The 26,604-nt window shown below is 41.1% G+C and overlaps 1 protein-coding gene and 1 long non-coding RNA gene across 2 annotated transcripts in view; both read left to right on the top strand.

The window, feature by feature from the left end:
• The first annotated feature begins 468 nt into the window (after positions 1-468).
• Positions 469-10,410, top strand: LOC135221518 (uncharacterized). The gene is made up of 3 exons (XR_010315995.1): positions 469-566; positions 786-916; positions 10,269-10,410. It is a non-coding gene; the product is annotated as an uncharacterized LOC135221518 (long non-coding RNA).
• Positions 10,411-18,306: 7,896 nt separating this feature from the next.
• Positions 18,307-26,604, top strand: part of LOC135220965 (uncharacterized) — a 57,868-nt gene continuing 49,570 nt past the window's right edge. The window contains exon 1 of the mRNA XM_064258638.1: positions 18,307-18,435. Within this exon, the coding sequence (XP_064114708.1) occupies positions 18,430-18,435 (6 nt within the window). The 5' untranslated portion in view covers positions 18,307-18,429. The remainder of the gene's footprint in view (positions 18,436-26,604) is intronic.

The raw sequence follows: 26,604 nt of genomic DNA, 5'->3' as shown, positions 1-26,604 counted from the left end.
TTTTATTGTTGGAAACTAATGTGCTTGTTTGTTTAGGAGCAGCCTTCAGTTCCAAAATCTGAAAAATTCCAGAAACACAGCTTGCCCAAAGGGTTTCGGATAAGGGAACGTGAACCTGTACTTCTTTAATTTTCTTTTATTTCCAGTGATAAGTCATGAACACAAATCTATGTATAGCATATCTTATTGTTAGATTTTTAAGGAGTTATGGGTATGATATGATTATTTTTGTATCTTCATAAGGGTAAAACTTGCCAGTTCCATGAAAGTTGAGAATGTTGATACATGGATATGATTAAAATTAAATTATATACTAACTATGATTACATATTTATATATTTACTAAGCTGAAAATTGAAATGAAACTTTGTAACTGAATTTTTTTATTGTTTTACAGTTATTATTATTGGAAGACTTCATGAAACGCTATGGTGGCTTGTTTGTGGAAGATGCCCAAGTAGTTGATCAAGATAGTTAAAGCAAGATTGTCTCACCTGCGACATGCAAATTTGTCACCCATGCAGCTTGGTGTACCAGCTCAATACCACACACCACTTCCGGCAGCTGTAAAGTCAATTAAATATTTTTATTATTTCACTTCTGGCAGCTGTAAATTCAATTCAATATTTTAATTGTCAAAATATTAATTTTTAGAATGATTTTTACTTGTATATTACAGACGATTTTGGATATTTTTAAGAATAGCAATTTCATCGGAAAGTTAATTTTAATGATAAATCTCAATTGCTAGTAAGATATTCATTGGGTATTTTACCAATTGTTAGGTTGTGGAACTTGCATCATTAGCTAGTATTGAGAGTGCCATTGGCCGACTGCAGTGTGTTAGTGCTACCACAGAATCATCCAAGCTTCGGCAAAAGAAGCTTGTCTTACCTTCATCAGTACAAAGACCAAGGTACAGTTTCAGATCTTTTTCAAGTTATTTTAGGGGTTTAGGTGTCTGTGTGTAATAACTTTAAATTTAGTACTGGGGAATTTAAATTTAAGAAGATACAATCTTGAATGATGAAAATTTTTTGTGCAAATCACTTTTACACTAATGTATTCTTGATAGTTTTCAGATATCTTTTGTTTTTTTTACCTTTAAGCCAATGCACAGTGGACAGATTTCTTTCTCTATGAATTGGTGTCAGTTAAAAACATCATTGTTCCGATACGTAAATACAACCCTCGGTGGTCCCTTTAACAATAGGAAGTAGCTAGCGGCAGCTGGAACGGTCGTAAGCTTCGAACAAGGGGAGAACGGTAGTTAACTGCTTGTCCGACAGTCGCGCGCCGCGCGACTGGGAGGTAAACAAATCACTTTTGCTTTCGGCCGCGGGTGTGAAGGACGTGTTCGTCATCGCTCTCTGCCCGCTTCATCGTCGTATGCTTTGTTTATATTGTGTTTTCTACTAATGGTTTGTTTGACTTGAAAATGAAACTGTAAGTACACTGTTTTCATTTTCATTACTTAATTATGAACCCTTGAATTATGTCTCGGTGCCGAGGGTCGGGCGCGCTCGCGCCGATCATGTATTTGGCGAAGGGTGTAATTGAAAAATTGTAAGTACTTTTTTCTTTTTTTTTTTTTTTTTTTTTTTTTTGCCCTGTGCGTTCGTTTACCGGGAGAGTGTGATGCGCTCGGCACGAACTTTTAATTTTGTGTAATAGAATGCAATGAAAGTGGATTCGCAATTGCAATATTCTTTTCATTTTCATTTATTGATTGCATGAAATTTAATCTGGATCAATTTTCGTTCTTACCCGGGAATTGATCCTTACGATTTTTATGTGAAATGAAATCGCAAGTGCAGTATTCTGTTTCATTTTCATATATTTTATGATAGCATCATATTATTAGATCAAGTTTCCGTTCTTACCCGGGAATTGATCTTTTCTCCTTTAAGTTCTATGAAGTGAATCGCAAGTGCAGTATTCTGTTTCATTTTCATATTACTTTTCACTGCTGTGGCGGGGTGGGGTGGAAGCGAAGGTCTGCCAGGAAGTCGTCGGAAAGCTCCCGCGACTCCCTTGGTAGCCGATTCTTCGTCTTCCTTCCTGCCCCCGCTCAGCTTCTTCATTGTATTTTGTATTTGGGGTCTTCCTTGCGTTCGGGGTGGGGCATGTCTTCCCCCCGTGCGTGAGGGAACCCCTCTTACTAATCTATCTATGTTACCGCAGGTGCTACATCCGTGGGAGACGACCTTGGATGTAGATGTAGATCCTCACGAGGTTTGTACTCGTTGTCGGGGGCGAGAGTGCTCCCGCAACGAGCCCTGTGTAACGTGTATGCATTCGTCAGAGGCGCCCGACTGTTGCTTCCGCAGGTTTGCCATCAGCGAGGACGACCTGGAACAGGTGTGGGAGTCGCTGGGACTGCAGGGGTTGATTCATCGGTTGGGTTTGGCGGGGTCGGCAGTGGTCACTCATGATACGGTAACCACTACAACAACCACAATCTCGACACCAGCATATGAGATGTCACCGCACCTGGTGTACACACCACATGTCATGTCGGTAACACCCACGGCTGCAATCCAGAACCAATTCCTGCCGTGCTAAGCAGGACGGTGCCACCGCCACCTGGGTTCTTTGTATTGCCGACCCCGGACTGCCGCTGCCCAAAGAGTACCCCCCTGGACATGCCGCCAGTGCCGAGGATGACGGTAGCTGCCGACAGGACGCCTGTCTCTCCTGTGGTACCTGCCGTGCCTGCCGTACCTGCTGCTGTCCCAGCCGCTCATTCCCTTTCAGATCAGTGCCTGCTGCTCATTCACTTTCAGATGTTCCTGCTGTTCCTGGACCTGTTCCTGTTGTTCCTGCTGTTGGTGATGCTGTCACAGTCTCAGGTCTTTCCGGACAGGTGCAGTCGGGCCCTGTTGCTTCGGCAACTGCAGGCTCCCTCCTGGATGGAAGACCTGACGTCTGTCCTGCGGAGCCTGGCGAAGAAGTAGAGGAAGAAGGTGTTCGTCGTCGTCTTCGTCGTCTTCTTCGTCGTCCGCTGCCTCTCCTTCCCTTCGACTTCTAAGGCCAAACAGCCGAAGAAGAAGAAGGTTTGCCTCCTTCCCCCCTAAGAAGACTCCTTCGGGATCTTCTAAGGGCCAGGCTCGCTCAGGCGAGCTGGGGAGCTCTTCTGCTGGTCCTCCTGTTCCTTCGGGAACGGGGCCCGTCGCTTCTTCTGCAAAGAAGAAGTCGACGGGACCAGAGGGCACCAGCCTCGGCTGGTGCGTCCTCACTGGTGCTAGCGGGTCTGCCGCTAAACCAGGTTCCGTCTCGGCCGCTTCTCGTTCGCGAGAAGCACGAGTGGACGCTCTTCCAAGAAGACCGTCCAGCCAAAGTTTTGACGCCGAGCTCGCTCGCCGTCAAGACAGCGGCGCGGAGCAGAAGACTGGCGAGAGTCGTGCACACAACTCTCGCCAGGCCAGTGGACGCTCTCGCAGCGATCAACTGGCTGCTCGGGCTAACGTGACGGTCGCTGATCAGCCACGGGTTGAGGCGAGGAAGGAGTCCCCGCGGCCGCCGGTACCAGCCACGGTCTGGTACCAGCGACTTGAACGCGGCGAGAGGACGCTGGCCGGTCTCGACGCGACACAGAGCCTAGCAGGTCACCCGTCCGCCGCTCCCGATGGGACCGGGAGGAGACGGTGACCAGCGGCAGCTCGCCTGACGCTAGAGATCGGTCTCGACGTTCTCAGCCGAGCCAATCGCCCCAGGCGAGCGGTAAGGCTAGGCCTGCTGCTCGACCGTCACCGCGGGAGTTGTTGACGATCAGCAGCAGCCCTCCACGCACGCTGGTCCTGCCAGCGAGCGAGGGGGGAAGCGTCAACGTCGGCCTCTCCCATAACGGGTTGAGGCGAGGAAGGGGTCCCCCGCGGCCGTCGGTACCAGCCACGGCCTGGTACCAGCGGCTCGACGCGCCGAGAGGACGCTCGCCGGTGCTCACCGTGACAGCGAGCCTAGCAGGTCATCTGACGCCGCTCCCATCGGGACCGGGCGGAGACGGTAACCAGCAACAGCTCGCCTGACGCTAGAGATCAGCGTCGACGTTCTCAGCCAAGCCTCTCGCCTCAGGCGAGCGGCAAGGCTAGGCATGCTGCTCGATCGCCACCGCGGGTTGACGATCGGCAGCAGCCCTCCAAGCACGCTGGTCCTGCCAGCGAGCTAGGAGGGAGCGTCAGGTCTGCCTCTCCTGTACTTCAACCTCCTCGGGCTACGCCGGGAGGAGCGAGGTACCTATGAGTGATCGCGAGAGGTCCGCCGCTCGCGACCCCGCTATGACGCCGTATGGACCAGGCACGGTTCTAGGACCGACAGGACATACGCGCAATTAGCTGGAGGCGACCGTCAGGGTCTGCCGCTCTTCCTCCTTCTGAAGGAGGAGTATCTCGGGATCTATTCTTGTTGGAGGACTGGACGGTCCTACTCCGCAAGACGCGGTTACTCCCGAGATACAGAGGAATTTGCAGAAGTCATTAAGCTGATTCGTCAGCATAATGACCCTGCGGAAGGATTGCGCTCCCACCAGCAGAGCCCACGTCTCTGCTCGAGTCGTTTTATGGGCCGAGAGGGAAACCCAAAACGACGGTGGGTCTGCCGCGATCGGAGCTTGCCGATTCTGTCTCGAACCAGTGTCTCTCGTCTCCGGACAAGAAGGCTCTCTCAGTTCTGGCCGGTCGATCAAGCTACTTCCACCTCCTCTACTGCGACAGCGGCGTTTTCTACGTGTCTTCGGACACCGTATTAAATAAACTCCTTCGGTCCTCCTGAGAGGTTTCGACCTCGACGAGGACTGGAATGAGTCGGGAGGACGGTTCGGCTCTCTCCTTGTCAGGTGTCGATCAGCCCCACCCAGACGACGTTCACAGTGGCGGCAGACCCTTACCTACAGTGAGAGTTCGTAACCCTCCCGCGGGGAAAACAAAGTTTTCTCCTGACGATACGTTTTCCCAGACTCTGAGAGGCCATCGCCGCACGGCGATGGCTGCTCCTACTCTTCTCCAACTGCTAGTTCCACTGGAAGGCGAGCGAGTATCCAATTCCTTCCCCATTCCCTCTCTCCTTACGGCTACGAGGGAAAGGGGAGGATCCTACAGAGATTTCTTTGTAGGATCCCACGTTCGGACTGCGCTACACCGGGGGGGACCTTCGGGTCCTACCTGACGTAAGCCCCGGTCGTTGAGGAGGAATCCTGCTCCATTCTCGATTTCTACGGGAATCGAGAGGACCACCAGCCGATATCGTTTGACGAATTCGGTGGGGGTTTCGCAGACTGCTTCTTAGAATTCTACGGAATTTCTAGCGCATTCAGAGTGTTCGATTTTTTACGATCTTCAAACACTTACGCGAGAACACGTCCAAACAGTGAGCGAGACGAGAATCCCCGATATGTTACACGATAATCGGGAACCTCGCCTATGCTCGAATTCCTGGAATTTCTAGCATTGTGAAGAAGACTGCTGCTGAAAGAAACTATCTCACAGTAGGCGACCAACCTGGAATAGAGGAGATCGGACGGGAATATCCAGTTTGGCTTGAACTATCGTCTTAGTATTCTGTTCACCATTGAAGCTTTCCTTCGAGGAAGACTTCTCCTTCACTCTCTTTAATAGAGAACGAAGGTGGTCGATCTCCAATCCTTATTTTTTCTTGAAGGAAAGAATTTAGGATGGAGATCGTTGTTCAGAATCCTACAAATATACTACGTATATTAACCTCGCGACATGATTCTGCTAAGCAGTTGAATTGTCCGAGGGGTAGGCGCATATCCTAGTTATTCTACGGATTGCGACTTAGACGAGAAGTATTCTAATTGAACTGCAACTCGGGGTTGCCTGCAACCTCCCAGGAGTTTTCAGTTTTCAAGTTTTACAATATACTTATGGTTTGTCACGACAACACCATTTCAACTTTTTATATTTACCGAAATTCGTTTCGCCTAAATATAATTGCCCGAGCATATCTTTTATGCTCGGTAGTTCTAGCCGAACGCATTCCTTCGTGGAATAATGGATTACCTGGCAACTCAGGATGACGAGTCAGCAGGCTCAACCACTGCGTATTGAACTGCCTCATAGCAGCTCAGTATCAGCTGGGCCTCCGAGATTCACGGTCATGTATGTCTCTCTCTCCCCTGCTTGATTGACCTACCGAACTGTATCTCTGCCTAACAATCATGGACTTAGGTCTCTGATTAACGGGGATTCTCGCAATAATGAAGGACCATCTACTGCGGTGACGCTAGATTCCATCGCCTTCGACATTGCGAGAATTTTCAACAGAGATATCTCTTGGACTCTTTCATCTTTCTGTTTACCGCACGTAACAGAAGTCTGTACAAGTTCTCCCCGCTGCCATCGCACTGCGATAATGCGAATGATTTTGCAGACATCTGAGTTTGTCTTCAAAATATCTCGTATTCGTAGGTGTACAATTGTTCATTGTTCAACCCGAATTACAAGATGTGTCAGAAGACATCGCCTACTCTCCGACCTGACAGCTCTACCTCCAAATGTTCAGCCCATGAGAAGCAGTTCTTCAGGCGGCTTTCACCTGTGTTTTCATTACCGAAGAACGCCCCGCTTTCATTGCAACTACGACTTCTCACCGGACAGCAATGAAATAGCGGTTAGCGTTTTCAGTCATTTGTAAGCACAGGATTATGAATCTTGAGATCCTTCTCTCGATTCATGTGAGACGTAGGTTGCATTCAATATCTACCTTCGTCTTCAACGGTACATAGTGTTTGTTTTTCTCCTTAGCTGAGATTCAAACAAACATGAGATGTTTTACCTTCAGGGACCTCGGTCTCTAGAAGGCAATTGACTTTCGCCTGTTGGGTACATGCCTTAAGAGAATCATCACCTCGCTGTCCGGCATTGGTGACAAACAAATACATCATTTGTTTGGTCTCTCGGCATAACCCTTTAAAGGCGAAGGTCACGTGACTTACTCGATGCTTTGACAACTTGCCTCCTACCGAACGCAGTCAGTCGGCAGCTGTCAGAGCGCCCGAGTCAGTTACGAATTACGCTGTTGACTTAGTTCGGTTGTTACACAGCAACCATTACTTCGTTTTAATAGCTTGTCACAGTTTACCCATAGGCATTGACACCCACCATGGACGTGTCGGTGTCCTATCCACTACCGAGAACTTCGCTGCATGGGGATAGGAGGATGCGAGAGACTTCGTTGCTAACGGTGGAAAGACCAGTATGGGTACTGGACATCACCGAAGTAGAGAAGAGGGATAGGTCATGCGACTATTTCCTTCTTTTCCTCTGAGGAACTGCATGACTTCTCCTGCGAAGTCAGGCACCCATGGGATGGGGATCCGTGACGCTCGATTTCGTACCGAACTTCGTAGCGAAGACTCAGAACCCTTCGGTCCCTGACGATTGGTTCGAGTCGTTCACAATCCCCTCCCTAATGGACTTCACCGCCTTCGATTGCGAAGGAGATGCTGCCTTGTCCGCAAGAACTTCTCCTTGGCGCAGGTACTGAAGGCAGGGGTCTGGTCCAACCAGACCACATGCCCTTCCTTCTACTTCGGATATTGCCCACAGGTCCTTGGATCTTTTTCCTTGGGACCCGTGGTGGCTGTCAACACGTTGTGTAGCGAACCCAGACCCTCGCAGGCTGAACAGCATCGAGTCCTGGTGTGAACCGTAAGAATGGATGGTGAATGAGAGTGTGACTGGCTCCTCTTTCCCATCTTTTTCTTCCCCTCTACCTGTGGTTAGAGGGACACGGTCGTCACCCTGCTGGATAAGGACAAGATGCAGGTGAGCTACTCACAGAGCACCATCCTATCCCTTTCATTAGGGATAGTAGCGTATATCCACCACTTCCTCCAACAAGGGGGAGGAAGTGGATGCCAGCTTGAGACAACCCATACTTTATGTTGCCTCTTGCAAACAGGAACAAGTTCTTGCTTGCTGGTACGAAGAGATACGCTTGCCTCTCTCTTAGTACTCGGCCCAGAGGTCTGACCATTGATCCTGCGGTGCACACCCCGATCAATCGGACAGAGGCTTGGATCCCTCCCTCGCTCTTACGACCAGGGAGCATTCCAGGGATGGACGAACACCAGTCTGTTTCATCAAAAGACTCAGATTCCTCCACCAGAAGTGAGTCTTCCTATTGTTAATAGGCGAGTGTTTGTATTGGACGTATCGTGAAACAAATGACAATTTGTCGAAAATTGCATTTTTCCTAACTATACAAACCTGAGGTCCTTTAACATAAAGTCCCTCCTCATGCCACCCCCTCACTCTGCGTATTTTGCATGGGCCAAAAGCAAAAGTGATTTGTTTACCTCCCAGTCGCGCGGCGCGCGACTGTCGGACAAGCAGTTAACTACCGTTCTCCCCTTGTTCGAAGCTTACGACCGTTCCAGCTGCCGCTAGCTACTTCCTATTGTTAAAGGACCTCAGGTTTGTATAGTTAGGAAAAATGCAATTTTCGACAAATTGTCATTTCTCAGTTTTTAGCCTAGGAATTTTTCTGTATGTTATGAATCTGCATTTACCGCATTTACAGAGTAAACCTTAAGTTTTCAGAAATTTGACCAAAACACTTGTTTCTGTTAGATTATACAAAAAGAAAAAAGAAAAAAAGGCAGTCAGATTATACAAAAAGAAAAAAGAAAAAAAGGCAGTCAGCCAATCCTTCTACACATGTGTAGGCAGATTCCCAGGTCTCAAACAGCCACAGAAATCAGTATTTATACATCTTAGACAAATTACTGCCAGCTTTTTGTCCACAGGTGTTTTGAGTTTATACCCTGTTTTTAAAAGATTACCTTTTATTTGTTATATATTTCAGTCATTACCCTTGCAATTAGCGTACTATTTCCATCAGTGTATTTTCTTAGAATTAGGAGTGGTTAGCTTCTACCATTGGCAATAGAAGTGTTGTACAGTTTTTATTTTTTGCTTGGAGAGTAACTACTATTGTCATGCATTTTAAATTTTTTTTTATCAGATTGCTATGCAAGTGCTTGCTAACTAGCAAGCAGTGGGCTAGTCATTTGTCTCTTAACTAGTTTTTTGTTTGGTTTTCTGCAATTTTCGGTCCTGCTTTTTATGCTTGAAGTGCAGTTGTCTTTTTGGCATGCTGAATATTCATAATTTGTACACTGTATGTATATACTACTCAAGTATCACCTGATCTCACATACTATGCAACCCTAAAAATTTCAGCACCAAAACATGATTTTATCATACGTATATCTTGCATTTCATGTGAGTTGCATTTTCAATAGGTCAGATAAAATTAGGCTAACCTCTCTTCCTACGTAGTCTGTAATTCCATCTTGTCAAATAAGTAAAACAGAGTTAAATAAAACTAGGCTTTACTTACTGAGCGAATTTCATATTCGCAAGCTCATACTATATTGTACTAGTACTACTAGTATACTGTACTGTGCTTGTAGAGAAAATTCATTTTCTGGAGAGTGTACTAGGCTAGGCTTTCAAACAAGCATTATATTTTCATTGCTAGCAACTTTTTATTTCAAATTCATTACATGATTTAATGCTTTGGAGTGTATTATGTCCATAATCCCATCTCCTTTCAATGTGGAAGCAGCTGTGTAATTACTGGATAAGTCTCATATATTTTTATATAATAAAATAAGGTTTTATATACACCCGGTAATTATATGATCAGAGCCACCCACCTCCCCTTTGTGGATATTATGCATAAAACAGAATGAAGTGATTAACTAAGTTGTACCTAGTATTGCCATTTGGGGATGGCACTGTGTACCTACACTGAGCGACGCAAGCGCTACCTACAAAGTTTGAAGTTTTGGCTGACATGCGTGGAAAACTATAATTTTTTTAGCAGCTCAATCCTTCCTACCTAAAAATGTAATTTGGGTTCAATATAAGTAGTAATTGTTATGTTCTGAAACAAATATGTATAATAATTTTGTAATACAAAAGTTTTTGTATATCAATCCTTTATTTATGATTTGAGTTGTTTATCAGCCCTATTGTTTGTTGTATCATAAAACAAGTGGCATAAAGACCTGATTTTAGTGGCTGCCTGTGACCTGAGGTCCATACTCACATGTTCTGTACTACTGTCTCTCAGTTATATAATCATTAAGACTTTCTGAAATGTTTGGGAGAATGTTGTTACCATGAAATTAGCCAAATATAAAAAATTGGTTTACATAATTTTTGTTTTTTTACTTTCTCTTTTCATTAAATTTTATTTTATTTTTTTTTTTTTTTTTTTTGTAATATACTTAATGGCAGATGGGGAACCAGAATTAACCATGACACGTGAGGAGCTGGTGGCACTTCTAGCAACTGTTGTGGTTCAGGCACAGTGCTCCAATTTGGTTGCCAATATCTACTACATGACTCATTTTGTGTTTTCTGTTACTGAGGATGACCCACTCTGTAAGTTGAGACTTAGAGTATCAGAAACGCAGTCAGTGAGATTAAATAGAAAATACTATAGCTGTTCTGTTAAGAACTAAGGCATAATGTGGTAAGTGCCTAAATAAAGAGCCTAGATAATTCTTCATTATCATCAATGTTGTCAACTATATGTGCTCTTGCAAATGAATTGATTGTCTCTAGATTACATTATATTTACTACTGACCCAGTCTCTAGATTACATTATATTTACTACTGACCCAATTGAGTAAGTTGTTAGCTATGTTAACACTGGCGTAGGAAAGTATTCTTTTGCTCTGACCTTGTGTCTTACTGCTCTACTTTTATCTAATTTTATTGTTGGTTGTCTGAATTACACCGTATGGTCATCTTGATGTGACCTACCTAAAGTTCAGGTTTCATAACTGAGATCATCACTTAAGATCCTAGTTCTGTATTACATGGGCTTTCTGGATTACTTTGAACCAGTTGGCACCAGTTCTGTCCAGACACCCAGTTCATACATTTTGTTACTTAGAGAAACAAAGGATACCGTTCTTAAGGCAGCAAACTCTGAAAATGATGGAAGCTCTTGTATGTCAGTCCATTAATCCTTACAGTTCAGGCTAAATATACATTAATGAAACTTTGATACCAGGTAAACTTTAAGGTTGGCTAATAAATGGAAAGAGGATTTTATGCAAATACACATGGTATAGGAAAAAAATTGAAAATTTTTTTTTTTGTACCCTCCATGGGAAGTTGAATGTGAATATTGCTAACTCTGTGCTGGGCCTCTTCCAAGACACTGGTAAAAATGCTAGTAAATTTTAGGAAGTTATATACAGGCAGTCCGTGGCTTCGATGAGTTTGGCTTACGACGTTCTGAGGTTATGATACTTCTCAATTATATTCATCAGAAATTATTTCCAGGTTTATGACGCCTGTCCCAGGGTTATGGCGCTTATGATGCTGATCTGGCAGAAGAAATTTGACTCTAAAAATGCAAAATAATCAATAATTGAAGGTTTTTTTTTATGAAAAATGCAATAAAAATGTAGTTTACATAGTTTAAAATACACCCAAAGCATTAAAAGTAAGGTTTTCATAGGATTTTTTATGATTTTCGGCTTAGGATGCGTCAAGAACGAAACCCCCATCATAAGCCAGGGACTGCCTGATTATTCTTTCTAATGTTTTTTTGTACTGTACTTGATTTTGCAAAAGATAAAAACTAAAACCAGCAACAGTATCCATTAGTATATTTATGAACAAATATATAAAAGATGTTGTGGCACAGAAATGTAGTTTAACCAGACAACTAAGCCGATTAACAGCTCTCCTAGGGCTGGCCCAAATGATTAGATTTTTTTACATGTCTAGGAACCAATTGGTTACTTAGCAACAGGAACTACAGCTTATTGTGGGATCTGAACCCCATTTTATTGAGAAATTAATTTCTTATCACCAGAAGTAAATTCCTCTGATTCTGCACTGACAGTAGGGGAAGCAAATTCGGACCACCAGATTGGTAGTCGAGTACGCAACCCACTTGTCCTGTGAAGAAGTAATGTAGTACCTTACCCAGTGAAATCTCATAGTCATTGAGCTTGAAGTGTGAGTGTTGCCATAAGAGTTGATGGTTCTAGGAAAATTCAGTTGGAAAATTTCCAGCTGGAAGATTGCCAGCGGGTGGAAAATAGCCAGTGGGGAAAAACTGCCATTGAGAAAATTGCCAGTGAGGAATATTTCAATTGGCAAAATAAAAAGATTTAGCTCAGAAAATCTAACCTACATTTTTTTGAAGACAATTTCAATCTGAAAAAGAAGAAAAGTAATTCCTTTTTTTAATGTGATTGCTCATTTGGACCAAAACTACCACTTTCTCTTTTTATAAGTGCTTATTTTATCATTTGAAGTCAACCTAAGTGACGAAACCCTGATAGTGCTTCAGAATAAATAAAAAAAAAAAACTGAAAGGGGCTTTATTATGATAGTGCTTTAGAATAAACAAAAAATGGAAAGGGGTTTCACTAAATAAAAACCGAAGATTTAAAACAAAAAGTTTTATTCATCGACATTTCGTATATATAAAATAAAAGGCATGAGGTCTTATTGACAAAGCATAAAAAAGTCATTATAATATAATGAAACAAAATAGATATTTTACAAATAAGAACAAGTTTTTGCTATTAAAAATTAATGGAGATTATAAGCAACAGATTGAAGAAATGTGATTTTATCATCTGCGTTATGTAGCTCAACAGCTCTCTTCAGTTATTCATTGATATTTTTGTACTTCTTTGGATTACGAATCTCATCTCGTTCAAATTGTAGTATTCTTATTTGCAATAAAGTTTCCTCTTTCTTCATAAATGAAATACATTTCCAGATATTTGGATGATTTTGTGCAGTATTTTTGAAAAAAGTGTTGTTGAAACCTTCAGTGCTGTTGTTGGTACATGGTAAGCAAAGCTCCACTCTTGAATCAATATTCCACATAGAAATTGGAAATAACGGCATTGACCTTCTCCTATTGTTACCTCTTCCTCTCATAACACCAATGCATGTTAATTCAAAATAGGAAAGAAATTCTTCAGGAATATCTTCATCTTCTGATAGTTCTTCAAAGCCTGTAATAACCAGGGCTGAAAAACATTGTATCTTCAAACTAAATCTGCTTTCATTGAGGTAGCGCCTCAGTGGCGTGATTGGTATGGTCTTGACCTGCCTTCTCGGTCGACGCGAGTTCGATTCTCGGGCATTCCATTGAGGTGTGATAGATGTGTATTCCTGGCAATAGAAGTTCACTCTCAAAGTGGTTCGGAAGTCATGTACTCGCTACCCTGTGGGGGGGTCTTTTTGAATTAAATTTTTCATGTGGAACAGGTTTTCATAGGTAGTTTCTGTTTTCTTAGGAAGGAGCGGCTACAGTCTCATGGGCCACCTTACCTCCAACCAATTTTCATGTCCAAGCCTACCAATAGGTGGCGTGTCATGGTAGGTCTTCTAGGTCGAAGGGACTACTTACCTGTGCATATGGATTTGGTTGTTGTGCAGCCCTGGAAATTGGCCCGTGAAATTGGCCTGCAAAACTGTAACCAACCTGTTAAGAAGAACTGCAAAAACACGTGGAAAACTAGAACTTTCAACCTGCACATGAATTGTAAATAGCTGATAGAACACGTCAGGTGACACTTTGAACGTTCCATCTTTAGCACAGTTGCTATTTCTCCTTAAATCCTGATGCATCATTGTGATAAACAATAATATTCGATTTTCATCATTGGCTCCAAAATCATACTGGGGTAATCTCTCTCCAGAATCAAGATTTTGAAATTCGAGTGGAATTATAAATCCTGTCCTTTCAGAGGGAATAGGTATGGTGCACAATTTTTGCCTTTTCCATTGTCGAACATTTCTACTTATATGTTGCACCATCCAAATAGCTCATGACTTACACATTCATCTAAATATGATAAACAATTTACCACCAAAGAACGATTAGGTTGACTCAAAATCAAAACTTCCTCTTTCAGATCTTGAACTTCCTCTTTCAGATCTTGAATCACTTCTTTGGCTTCCACTTTGCTCTTGGTGGAACAGTGATTGTGCTCATTAACACATTTCACAATTTTGTAACCATGATCCTTTGACTTAGTGTGTAGTCTTGCTGGGCACGATTTCTGTTTTCGTGCAGCACATCCCAATAGATTTTTGTTCCCTCCTTGCTTATCCCATTTGATGATACATATTCTGAAGTTCATCGACAAGGATATCCTTATCACCTTCACTTAGTTATAATAGAAGCCATTATGGGTATAGAGAATAAATAAATGTACATCTCTTTCATACCAATTCACGCCTTGAACTAATTTTTTCTTTAAGTAAGTCAGTCAGTAAAATTTGAGTTCAAACATGATAATTCAAAACAAATATAAACAGAAATTGTAGTTTTGGTTTGAACAAGCAATTATAAAAAGAAATGGTTAGTCTTAATTACTAATATTCTTGTCACTTCAAATGGCAAAGTAAGCACTTACAAAAAGAGAAATGTTAGTTTTGGTCAAAATGAGCTTAGTCCTTTTATTTGCCAATGGCAATATTCCTCACTGGCAGTTTTCTCAATGGCAGTTTTCCCCACTGTCAATTTTCCACCTGGCAATCTTCCGGTTGGAAATTTTCCAACTGAGAATTTTCCTTGCACGAGTTGATATAAACCTCATTTATGCCCCATGAAAAATTATTCTTCCAGAGGACATCCAGATCCAAAACCTACTGGGTTAAGCGGAGGTGGGCAGAGCACTTATTGGCATGGGAGGGACTCGGCGGGCCATGCATATTCTAATCCAGTCAACATTGGTTTTAGTATGCCCCTCTTTTCGTACGTTGCCTCGGATTTTGTCCACTCAGAAACGCTCCATCTGGGCCCAGTGTGTAACCGGCCCCTGTACAAACCCCCAAACAAAGCATCCCTTGTTCTTCTATCGTGACCCATTCTGGCTTTGTTTCTCACTGAACAAGCAACACCTCGCTTGCAGTCTGCATCCCCGTGCATGTTCATTGTGTTTTGTGCTATTTTGCTGTTAAAACTCTTTCCAAAGAAGCCATCATGGGGCCAAAGAAAGTTGCAAGTGCCAGCCCTTCAGTAAAAAAGACCAGAAATACAATAGAATTCAAGAAAGAAGTTGTAGCAAAGTATGAAAGTGGTGCACATGTAGCTGATCTTGCTAGGATGTACAGCAAGTCAGTGTCGACAGTCAGCTCTATTCTAGCAAAGAAACTTAAAATCAGGGCAGCTGATGTTGCGAAAGGGGTCATTTCATTATCAAAACACTGACCGTAACTAGTGGAAGACGTTGAAAAGCTTCTTTTAGTGTGGATAAATGAAAAACAATTAGTGGGGGATAGTGTGTCTCAAGCGATCATTTGTGAGAAAGCTAGGATGTTGCATGCTGATTTAAGTAAGAAAATGACAACAACAGGTGCTGATGTTAGTGATTTTATGGCCAGCAGAGGCTGGTTTGAAAAATTTAAAAAGCGTACAGGCATACAGTTTTCTTAAATCTTTGGTTACATTTTGCTCAATAATGCCACACCTGGCAACTCTAGAAAGGGACTGGAGGTTCCAAATCCTTGTGTTTGTTGCTTTCTAGATTTCCAGTCACTCTAAACCATGAAGATTCTGTAGAAGTCCTATAATCAAATATACTACTTGAATGTAGTAACAGGTTCTATACAGTGAACCCCCATATTCACGGACTCCGGATTATCAGATATCTCTCTGGAACATATACCCCCATTATTCGCTGTAAATTTGCCTGTTCGTGGTATTTTTCTATGAGAAATACCCACAAATTCCTGGTTTTTTATTAGTTTCATCATAAAATTTACTTTTTGTGATAAAACTATATTAAAAATACCAGGCATAAACATTTTTAGTGAGTTTTTCTTGAGTTTTAAATAACAAAATATGCAGTTTTAAGCATTTTTATAGGGGGTTTCAGCTTTTTGGTGGGGGTGTGGGGTCTGGTACCTATCCCCCGTAAATACTGAGGGAAAATCGTATAATTTGTTTAAGTTGGTTTGGCAACTTTAGTTCAGAGTTGAATATCGATCATCATTCTTTAAAACCTACCATGTAACCTTACTTATAAGTAATGTTTGACACTAAAATGACATAAAATTCACGCGTAACTGGTAACGGAACTAATGAGAGAAAATGTTTTAAAATTTGGGCAAAACTGGTGGAAATCGTGAGGAAGGAACAATACATTGATGAATGCAATATTATGAGAGAGAGAGAGAGAGCTCTTTAGCTTTAGGTGTCAACGTATCTAGAATCTTATCTCAAATACAAATAATAGAGAGAGAGAGAGAGAGAGATTAGAGAGGAGAAGAGAGAGAGAGAGATTGAGAGAGAGAGAGAGGAGAGAGAGAGAGCGATTTAACAAGCTCTGGACCTCAGCTTACTAGCTGGATTTAAAAAAAAGAAGATGCATGCTGTTTACAGTAATAACTCGATCTTACAAGATCCAAATTATAAGAATTCACAATAGCGCAAACTTTTCTTTGGAACCTAACTAATTATCATACACAAGTATTTCACAGACATGTGAACACAAATGAAAACATTTTTGAACCCTGGATATAAACCATGCAAAGGTGTTTGTTCAATTTATTTATGTAACATTAAGTAATGAAATAATAATTCTGTCTCTTTCTCTCTCTCTCTTATGAGATGAGAGAATTTTTATGGTACATGTATGTATGTTTATTAATATTTTCAAATAATAATAAGAATAATAATAATATAAACTGTAATTACAAAATTCGTTATATTTTAAGGAAATAACCTTTCCATTTCACTTTCAAGTAAGAACAACTCTTTCCTATCTCTCTCTTACTGAGATGAGAGAATTTTTTTATGTTACACCAACTGTATTTGTTATATGTCCATTAATGTTTTCAAATGTTAATCTTACTACGTATATATAATGGGCGTTATCTGTCTGTCTGTCTGTCATTCAATCACAGCCATACGCTGGTCCAATGGGCATGAAACTTGGCAGGCTCATAGTGGGGACCCCGAAGATGGTTTATAATGGGGTTTCCTCCTACCTTCCCAACCCCCCTCCGAAGGGGCTTGGGGTAAGAAGGGATTCCTTGAAACAGAGCTATTTCTGCCTATGAAATGAGGCTGGTTATACCCTTAGACTTAGTTACTTGATGAAAATTTATCATAGATAATTTCTGTATACATGTGACTTATTATTTGGAAAAGAATACTATAGGGTAAACATCAATGACATCAAAGAGGGTGGAGTTTGAGACGGGTGTTGACAGAGAGAGAGAGAGAGAGAGAGAGAGAGAGAGAGAGAGAGAGAGAGAGAGAGAGAGAGAGAGAGAGTTGGTATTTAGTGAGAAGAAAGAGGGAAAGAGACAGACAATGGTTGGAGAGAGTAAGAGAAAGGAGCAAGAGAGAGAGAGAGAGAGAGAGAGAGAGAGAGAGTAGAGGGGGTGTTAGGTAGAAGATGGAAAAAGTGAGAGAGAGAGAGAGCAGGTTTATCAGTTGTTATTCAGTTATCACAAGCAGCATTGGGTCAGTCAGCTAGTAATAATAATAATAATAATATAACTGTAGTAACAAAATGATGCATGTAAAGAATTCTTTCCCTCACCTTTCTTTTTAACTCCACAGAAGCTCAAAGTCCAGAGCTGTCAAATATGTCAAGTAATGTAATAGAAGTCCATATTTTCTGTGACTAACATCTAATTGGGTAGAAGGGCATAGACTGCATACCCAATTTTTCTTCTTAATATAATAATTAAAGTAAAAATTTCAAGTATTTCATATTGTATATAACTATATATGCAATGACATTTATAGAAAAAAGGTCCAGTTTTTGGGAAAAAGGCTCCCCCCCTCCCCATAAAAAAAACTGGTTATGGTCCTGACGTGAATCTGTGAATCTCGAGAACACGAATATGTGAGTCCACAAATCTCAAGAACACGAGCACGAATACGGTGGGTCCACTGTAAGTCATAAATGACTGATGTACTTAATATCAGAATGCTGATAAAGGAAATTCAATGTTGAAAAGTAGTACGTACATACTCTGAATACATATTAGGACAACTTATTGCCATAGAATATTTTTTTTCACTAATTATGTAATATTGCACTAACTATATATGATCTTATCTCTTTGCAAACAGCTGCTTACAGTTCTATAAACAGCCTTGAAATTAGTGCAATTTACAAAATCAGAAACTTTAAAAAAATACAATATTGGTCAGTAGTTTTTCTAAATATATTTCTACTCAAAGAAAAAACTGGTAGAGTAATTCTTTCTATATAACTATACTTATGTATTTATTTTGCATATTATACTTCCATACATTTTTTTTTCTCAATTTAGGCAATGCCTTGGGCTCTTGCGACAGACGTTGGAAAATATTATGAAGCTGGATGTTGCTCGATTACCACCTGTCACACAAACCTTGCGTAAAGCGCTCTCTTTCAGGACTTGATGCAGGTAAAGTACATTGGATTATTGATTTTATTTTGCTGTTTTTTCATTTTTTCAGTACAGTATGCATAAAAAACCTATCTTTTCTGGTAAAGCATAATCTCTTCACATCACAATTCCCATGGTTATCTTTGCATTGGTAAGTTGCAATTGTGTGCAAGCTATACTTTCTACTGCGCTTTCTTGAGATCTACCATCATCTGTCGTTCGTTTGAGTACCACGCCCATTGCTGTGCTACTTGTGTTTGTCATTAGGGTGAGAGACTTATGTGGTAAAGGAAAAGTTAGTGTGGTAGCAGAGGTGATTGGTTTTTTGGCTAGGATGAAGGCTTTATTTTGTTTTTCATACCAATATACTTTTTTATTTTTTCCTTTTAAGGAATCATATACTATTGGAGCCATTATTTCAGCAAGGTTGGGCATAAAATGGTGGTAATAGTATTGTTGACCATTCCTGTGAATTTTTGGACTGCTGTGATTGTTGCTTTGGAAAGTTGGGGATTGCTTGAACCTTCATTGGGAGAGGCTTGATGGCTTCAGGGCTTATTTGGTGTCCCAGGAATTCCACTACTGGTTTTGCCCAATCACAGTTGTCATTTGGGGCTGTAAGTCAGTTTTCTCTGAGTATTTGCAGGACCTGCTTGATGTCTCTCATGTTTTGTTTTATGTTTGGGGTAAATATGAGAATGTTTGTAATTGATGTAGACAACAGAAATTGGTAGGTTGCCCAGGATTTCGTTCAGCAGACGTTGGAAGTTTGCACCTGAGTTCCAAAGGCCAAAGTAGGTGTAGTTGAAGGTGCAGTTGCTAAAAGGTGATAATGGCCATTTTTTCTATCCTCCTTTGCAACCGGGACTTGGAAGTATCCCTTCAGTAGGTCAATCTTTGTAAATATTTTGGTGGCCTCCACCTGGTTTGTTATGTAAGCAATGCTCAGCAGGTACCTGTCAGGTACTGTCTTGATGTTGAGTCTCTGGTAGTTGCCACATGTTCATCATGTGCCATTAGGTTTTGATACCATGTGAAGGGAAGATACCCAGGGACTGGAGGCTTTTTGGCATATACCTGCTTGTTCCATGTCCTGGAAAGCTTGTTTGGTGCAGGTGAATTGTCCTGGGGTCAGTTGTCTGAAATGGGCATGCATTGGGGGACCTTTGGCGACTATGTGGTGCTGGACATGGTGCTTTGTTGGTTTGGTCAGGTAGTGTTTGCAGGTAGTTCTTAACTTAAATACCTTCAGAAACACCTGTAGGAGACAACTTATCTCTGGTGCTGGAGTCAGAGTGGTTTGGGCTACGGGGGCAGGTTGTGTGATCAGCTGCCATTTTGCTATGTCCACCATCATGTTGTGGGATTTAGGAAGTCTACTCTTAAAAGGGCAGTTATGTCTGCTGTGATGAACATCCACTTGTACTGCTTCCCGCCAAATGACAAATTTATGGTCCGCTTCCCATATAGCCCTGCAGAAAGTGGACACCTGTAGAGTGCTAGGAGTTGGATTGAGATATTTGTACAGGTTGGCTGGTACGAATGACATGCATTCACCAGTGTCAACCAGGAAGACTGTTTGATCTTTCATCTGTTATGAAAAAACGTGTAATCTTTTTGCTGGTACCTGGAAGAAAGACAGCAGAAAGCAGGCGCGGTTTCCCTTATGAGCCAGTTGGTCTGCCCACCGCCAGTGCTTAGTTTGTGGGGTTACTGCTGCGACCCTTTTGCATGATTTATTGACATACGGCAGTTATTTTAGTATTTTCAGGCTTTATTCCTAAACCTCCAGTGGTAGAAACAAATACCCTTGGGACGTTCTTCTGTTTTGGGCTTGTACTTGAGTTTGTTTTTCCACTTGAAGCTCTGGTAGCAGTGTATGGTGGGGGGCCAGGGCCTCCTGGATCACTGCCTGTCCCTGCATCAGTCTGCTGCTAGGCTGTTGGATGGCTGCTATTACGCGTGGTTGTGTAGGCTTAGTCGACTTGCGGGCCAGGTGGTCAGTGTGGACCATCTTCAGGAACTCATTGAGGTCCATGGTTGGTTTGTTGGGGATGGCACAACTGTTTGGCAGGGTAATTTTGTGAGTAGGACCGTTCGCACAAGGTCAACGTAATCATGTGGCGGGGATCGTAACTATACTCGGTTTTTTCCCATCTGTCCACCCGCCTGTGGTGTTTGCGTATGGTAGCACTGGGTCCCGGGCTTTAGATAGTTACATTCAGCTTACACTTAACAATAATAATAATATCCTATTTCGAATATTAACGGTGTAATTTGCATACAGTAAATTATTAAAACACTTTTCAGTTGGAAATGTACACCCAGATATCCTTTTATTTACCCAAAACTTTGACATAGCGTAACTATTTAAACCCTGGGATGCAGTGTTACCATGCGACCACCACAGGCGGATGGACAGATGAAAAAACAGAGTATAATTGCCGCAATTGCTTGTGATGTGCAACAGCCTTTGATCTCCTATTGCCGCCCTGACGTTGTCTAAGAACTACATTGCTTTTAGGGCAGGCGGAACATTCCACAATTTGTTCAAAGAAGTTGTCAGGCAGGAACTTGAAGAGGGCATTGGCTGCTTTGTGGGATGTGGAGGAGATCTTAGGCTTGAAGAAGGTTCCGCTCTGAAGAACTAGGTCTCTGGGTTGTTGGTTGTGATGGGTGGCAGGTGGTTACTTGCTGCTACTGTGGCATTATTGTAGGATAGGCTAGTGCTGGCAGTGTCAGACGTCTTCATGGTCACCAGTAACGAGGTGGCGACTAAGAAGCAGAGTCAGGTGCATTTTGATGTATTGACAAAATTCTCGGATAGGTCAAGAACTCTTGCGAGTTTAGAAAGTAGCATTGGCATTAGGGAAAAATAGAGATATATCTATATACAGCCAGATGTGTTTTCTCACACCTGGAAAAATGGTTAATAATTCTATTTACAAATTAGAAAGATTCACTACATATGGTTGGAAAGCTTGTAATGACTGACATGCATTTGTAATTACAATTCTAACAATGTCATAAAGTAGCTTCTGATAAATGTGTAAAAGATCGTTTGAACCAGGAGTGCGGGATCTATTTCTCGAGCATACTCGGTTCGGTATATTATGCAGATTTTTGTTTTTGAAGCAAGGATGCCCGGAGGGTCCCCGGGAACTGATCGGGACCTCACTGTGCTGTCCCTGAAGCTTCACATTTAAAGGTTATCCAGTGTCTCCTGCAAGAGAGAGAGACTTTTTTGCAGGGCTGTGAGGGAGATATCAGAGTACCAGTGTCTCAGCAAACGTGTATCAGGGAAAGTAGGCCATCTTTTGCAATTGGTTGGCGTGTCTTTTCATCACATCATTGCCTTCTTTACAATTGCCGAGACAAGCACCTTCATTCTTTGCTGTAAAAAGCCATTGTTATGACTTTCTCAGCTTTTTGAAGTGAGGAGATAGACCTCTCCTCTTCAATGGAGTTGTCTATGTTAAAGATGAGTTTTGAGCAGTCTTGTCCCATTCAAGGACTGAGTGGGATGTGTTCCTGGTATTTAGGAGTCTTACCAGGGTGACTTCCAGGCCTCTGTCTCAGGCCTCAGAGAAAGACCTTATATTTGAGACTGTTTTCCTCATAGCTTTGGCTTATCCATAAAAGGATGGGGGAGTTGCAGGGCCTGCCATATCTCATCTGGCATTTGGAAGGGTGGGGATCTCTTGCATTCTCCTTCATTCCTGAGTTTGCAGTGAAAACTCAGGATGTCTATGCCAGATGAAAAATTCAAGAGTTTCTTGATCCCCTCCTTGTGAGATTTTGTCAGTTAAGACCCAGATGAGGTCTTGCTTTGCCCATTTTACACTCTTTGGTATTTTTCTGAAAAGAACCCACTTCCAGAGACTGAAGTGTAGATACCTTTTTCATTAGTGTAAATAAGAGCAAGAAGAAATTGACTAGAAACACTTCCTGGCTATGTGAAGTATAATCTGATGGGCCTTACACCTCTGAGGAGGAGTGTCATGGTAATTGCTTTATAGCAAAGAAAGATAAAGGAAAGGAAAATGCATCTTCGAGAAGTTCTGCAGCAAGGATGCATTCGCGCAGGTGTTGGAGGTGCCTGTTCTCATGATTGTTCTAGAATCGGCAGTTGTTTTGTGGAACTTAACAGGTGCCGACGTGACGTGAGATACGCCGCGATTTCTGATGCAATACTTCGTCGAGAAACTTATAAATCGTTCCGGTAATCTCGGGAGTCTGTGACGTTTGCCGTAGGCCCCGCCCCCAGGTTGCCTTATAAATACGACTGACAAAGTAGGAGAAGGCAGAGATCATCAGTTAATCACAGAGATCCGAGATCATCAGTAAGAGCCACAGATCAGATTATCAGTGAGAGATCAGCAGCAGAGATCATCAGATTGAGATAAGAGAAGAAGGACAAAGGATCAGAGAGAAAAAGGCGCTCGAGAGTGGGTTGAATTATGGTCAAGTCGTCGTCAGGAGTGGACGACTGAGGCATTTTGACGTAGAGCAAGACTTCAAGGAAGAAACGTTTTACAAGAGGTTTTGAGGAGTTCCTGCCCTTTGAGTATCAATTATAGACATTATTTTCTGCAATACGGAGTCAAGAAGACATCTGCAATCGCAGTTCTCCTTTTGTGAAGCCATCGCTTCGAGTCACAAAACTGGCCAGCAAGTATTTTAATAACCTCACTTCTTCCCTAGTACACGCATTGTAAGATTTTGCCTTTTTTATGTAAATAGGAGATACCATTCTGCATTTATCTTTGTTAGTAAGCTTGAAAATAAACCTTTATTGTGTTAGTGTTTCTTTCTATATTCGTATCCCCAGTTTCAACTGTTGGTGTTGAATTCTTTTTGTTTATCATAATATCGAACTTGGAGCGGAACTCTCTCTAGTCGGTTCGTAACAAGGAGGTTGGCCTCCCTTCTTGTTTGAGGCTTGACAAAGTCATGGGTAGAGTCTGTCCTTTTCATTTTGGAAGAACTTTTGGGTTTAAAAAGTAATGAGGACAAATGTTTGGCTCAGACTGACTGCCTTTGCCACAAATCCATAGACACCTTCATCTTGGACCTATGGTGGCTCACAACAAGGTGTGGAGTCACCTGGGCTCCATTTTAGACAATGACAGTGTCTTATTTGATGTGCCTAAGGCCTGGTATAAGCCTGGAGATGTGGATAAGGAATGATTAGGTCCCCTTCCATCCTTACCTACTCTTTGGGAATAGTGTCTGGGCCAGAGTACTCTAGTACTAGAGTTGAACTAAATGCAGGTGAATATACTTCAGGCATCATCTTGTCAATGACAGGAGGTAGGGGGTACTTGGTAATATAGTCCAGAGGTAAACTGCCTTCTGACATGAAGTCCATTGTAGGATATGTAATGATACCTTGAAATTTTTTCTTAAAAGAATTTGTTTTATGGGTCACTCAGACCCAGGGGCCCCACTACTCTGGTCAACCATTTTGCCAGACAGGTAGAGGGTTAGTCATGACTTCTCCTGCTTGGAAGGCAACCAGGATCATGGGAATTACATTCTGGCTTTCATCTCCAGTCAGTTGCAGAGACTGACTTCCTTCCAAAGGAGTAAGTCTCAAATGAAAGGGCGGTGGCTTGTATTCCCAGAGGAAAAAATTACAAATTATAAAAGAAATGTGTCTGTTTCTTAGGTATACAAACCAGAGCCTTTAATATACTTATCCAACTCAACTACCTTGCTCAGTCCCAGGGACCGAAACATAGTGAGTGTGATGGCAAGTAAATGAGGGGTACATCCCTATTCCAAATTTTAGCCAGCTTGTTAACCCTTAAACGCCGTCTGGACGTATTTTACGTTGACATTTTTTGTCTCTCGGGTGCCGACTGGACATATTTTACGTCTACATACAAAACAAGTTTTTTAAAAATTAAAAAATTCGTGGAAAAATACTTTTAGGCCTACCAGCCGAAAACTCTTGAATCACGCGCCTTGGGGGATGCTGGGAGTTCACGGATCAAGGTGTTGTTTTGTTTACAATCGTTACGCAGGCGCGCAAGCGCGAATTTCTTTCTTACCACACTAAAAAGTATATGTGACACATCTCGGAAATTATTTTGTCACTTTGACATAATTTTTGTACCATTTTAAATTAGCTGTTACATGGCGTATTATATATGAAAATGTGCGCATTTTTATGTAAAATACAACAAAAAAATACTCATGATTGTAGCTTTTATCAGTTTTGAGATACTATTTTCATATAAATAACGATAAGTGCCAAAATTTCAACCTTTGGTCAACTTTGACTCTACCGAAATGGTCGAAAAAAACGCAATTGTAAGCTAAAACTCTTATATTTTGTAAGTATTCAATCATTTACCTTAATTTTGCAACTAATTGGAAGTCTCTAGCACAATATTTTGATTTATGGTGAATTTATTGAAAAAACTTTTTCCTTACGTCCGCGCGGTAACTCTTCCGAAAAAATCATACATGCGATTGTGGTAATTTTTGCACCATTTTAAAATTAGCCGTTACATAAAGTTTTGTATATGGAAAAGAGCGCAATTTCATGCACAATACAACTAAAAATAACCCATGGTTTTAGCTTTTATCAATTTTGAAATATTTTCATATAAAAAATCATAAGTGACAAATTTTCAACCTTCGGTCAACTTTGACTCTACCGAAATGGTCGAAATGGCAATTGTAAGCTAAAACGCTTATATATAGTAATATTCAAGCATTTACCTTCATTTTGCAACAAATTGGAAGTCTCTAGCACAATATTTCGATTTATGGTTAATTTATGAAAAAATAACATATTCTTTACATCCGCGCGGTAACTCTTACAAAAAAATAATATGTGCGATTGTCGTAATGTTTGCACCATTTTAAATTAGCCGTTACATAAAGTTTTATATATGAAAATGTGTGCAATTTCATGTAGAATACAACAATAAATAATTGAAGGTTGTAGCTTTTCTCATTTTTAAAATATTTGCATATAAATCACTATAAAAAGCAAAAAAACCACGTTCGGTCAACTTTGACGCTACCAAAATGGTCAAAAAACGCAATTGTAAGCTAAAACTCTTATATTTTAGTAATATTCAGTCATTTATCTTCATCTTGAAACAAATTCGAAGTCTCCTAGCACAATATTTAGATTTATGGTGAATTAAAAAAAAAAAAAAAAAAAAAACTTTCCTTCCCTCCGCGCGCGGATTCTCCGCCACATATCTCCGAAATGCGTACATCCCATTCTCGGAATATTTGCTCCATTTCATATTAGGCATTTCATAGAGTTTTATATATGAAAATGTGCGCAATTTTATGTAGAATAAAACAAAAAATATTTGAAGGTTGTAGCTTTTCTTATTTCCGAAATAATTGTATATAAAAAAATATATATAAAAAAATTCGACATTTGGTCAACTTTAACTCGTCAGATATGGTCGAAAAATGCAATTGTAAGCTAATACTCTTACATACAGTAATATTCAATCATTTGTCTTCATTTTGAAAGAAATTGGAAGTCTCTAAGACAATATTTAGATTTATGGTGAATTTTTGAAAAAAATATTTGTTTACGTCCGCTCGTTATGAATTCATGCATTATTTTGTGATAATATTCTTGTTACCTTTAACTATTTTGCGCACAGCATGATTTGAATACAATTATATATGAAATTTCGTTTTTGCGCTATCATATATCGCATTATTTATATATGATAATGATAATTTTTTTCATTCTGATGGTTGCATACTAAACTTCAGCCAATGACAAAAAAAGGAGCCAAAAATGAACTAATCTTGAAAACTAAGCGCGCGTGATGAAAAAAAATTTTTTGAAAAAAATATTTTTTTCCGCTTCGCGCTCACTACTGAAACACCTCCGGCACACGGGAGACAATTTTTTTTTACCGCTTCGACGTTTAAGGGTTAACTACCTCATCAAGTTTTCAGTGACCATTTTGCAGCTTACGCTGAAAGATACAGCTATATAAATGATTTTGGCTTGTATACCTATGAAAAATACAAATAACATAAAAAATTAGTTATTTTAAATTATTTTCTGGTTATTATGAACTTGAACTTGGTAGTATAGTAGATTTATTAGATGATACTGTAGTATTTTGAAAATGGGCTTCAGATGTTGAAAATTAAGTTCAAGAAAGTGTCAATTTCATTGGGTTAGGTTAG

This window comes from Macrobrachium nipponense, chromosome 2 (genome assembly GCF_015104395.2).
Source record: "Macrobrachium nipponense isolate FS-2020 chromosome 2, ASM1510439v2, whole genome shotgun sequence".
Classification (NCBI taxonomy): Eukaryota; Metazoa; Arthropoda; class Malacostraca; order Decapoda; family Palaemonidae; genus Macrobrachium; species Macrobrachium nipponense.
This window is presented reverse-complemented; position numbering and strand designations above follow the sequence as displayed.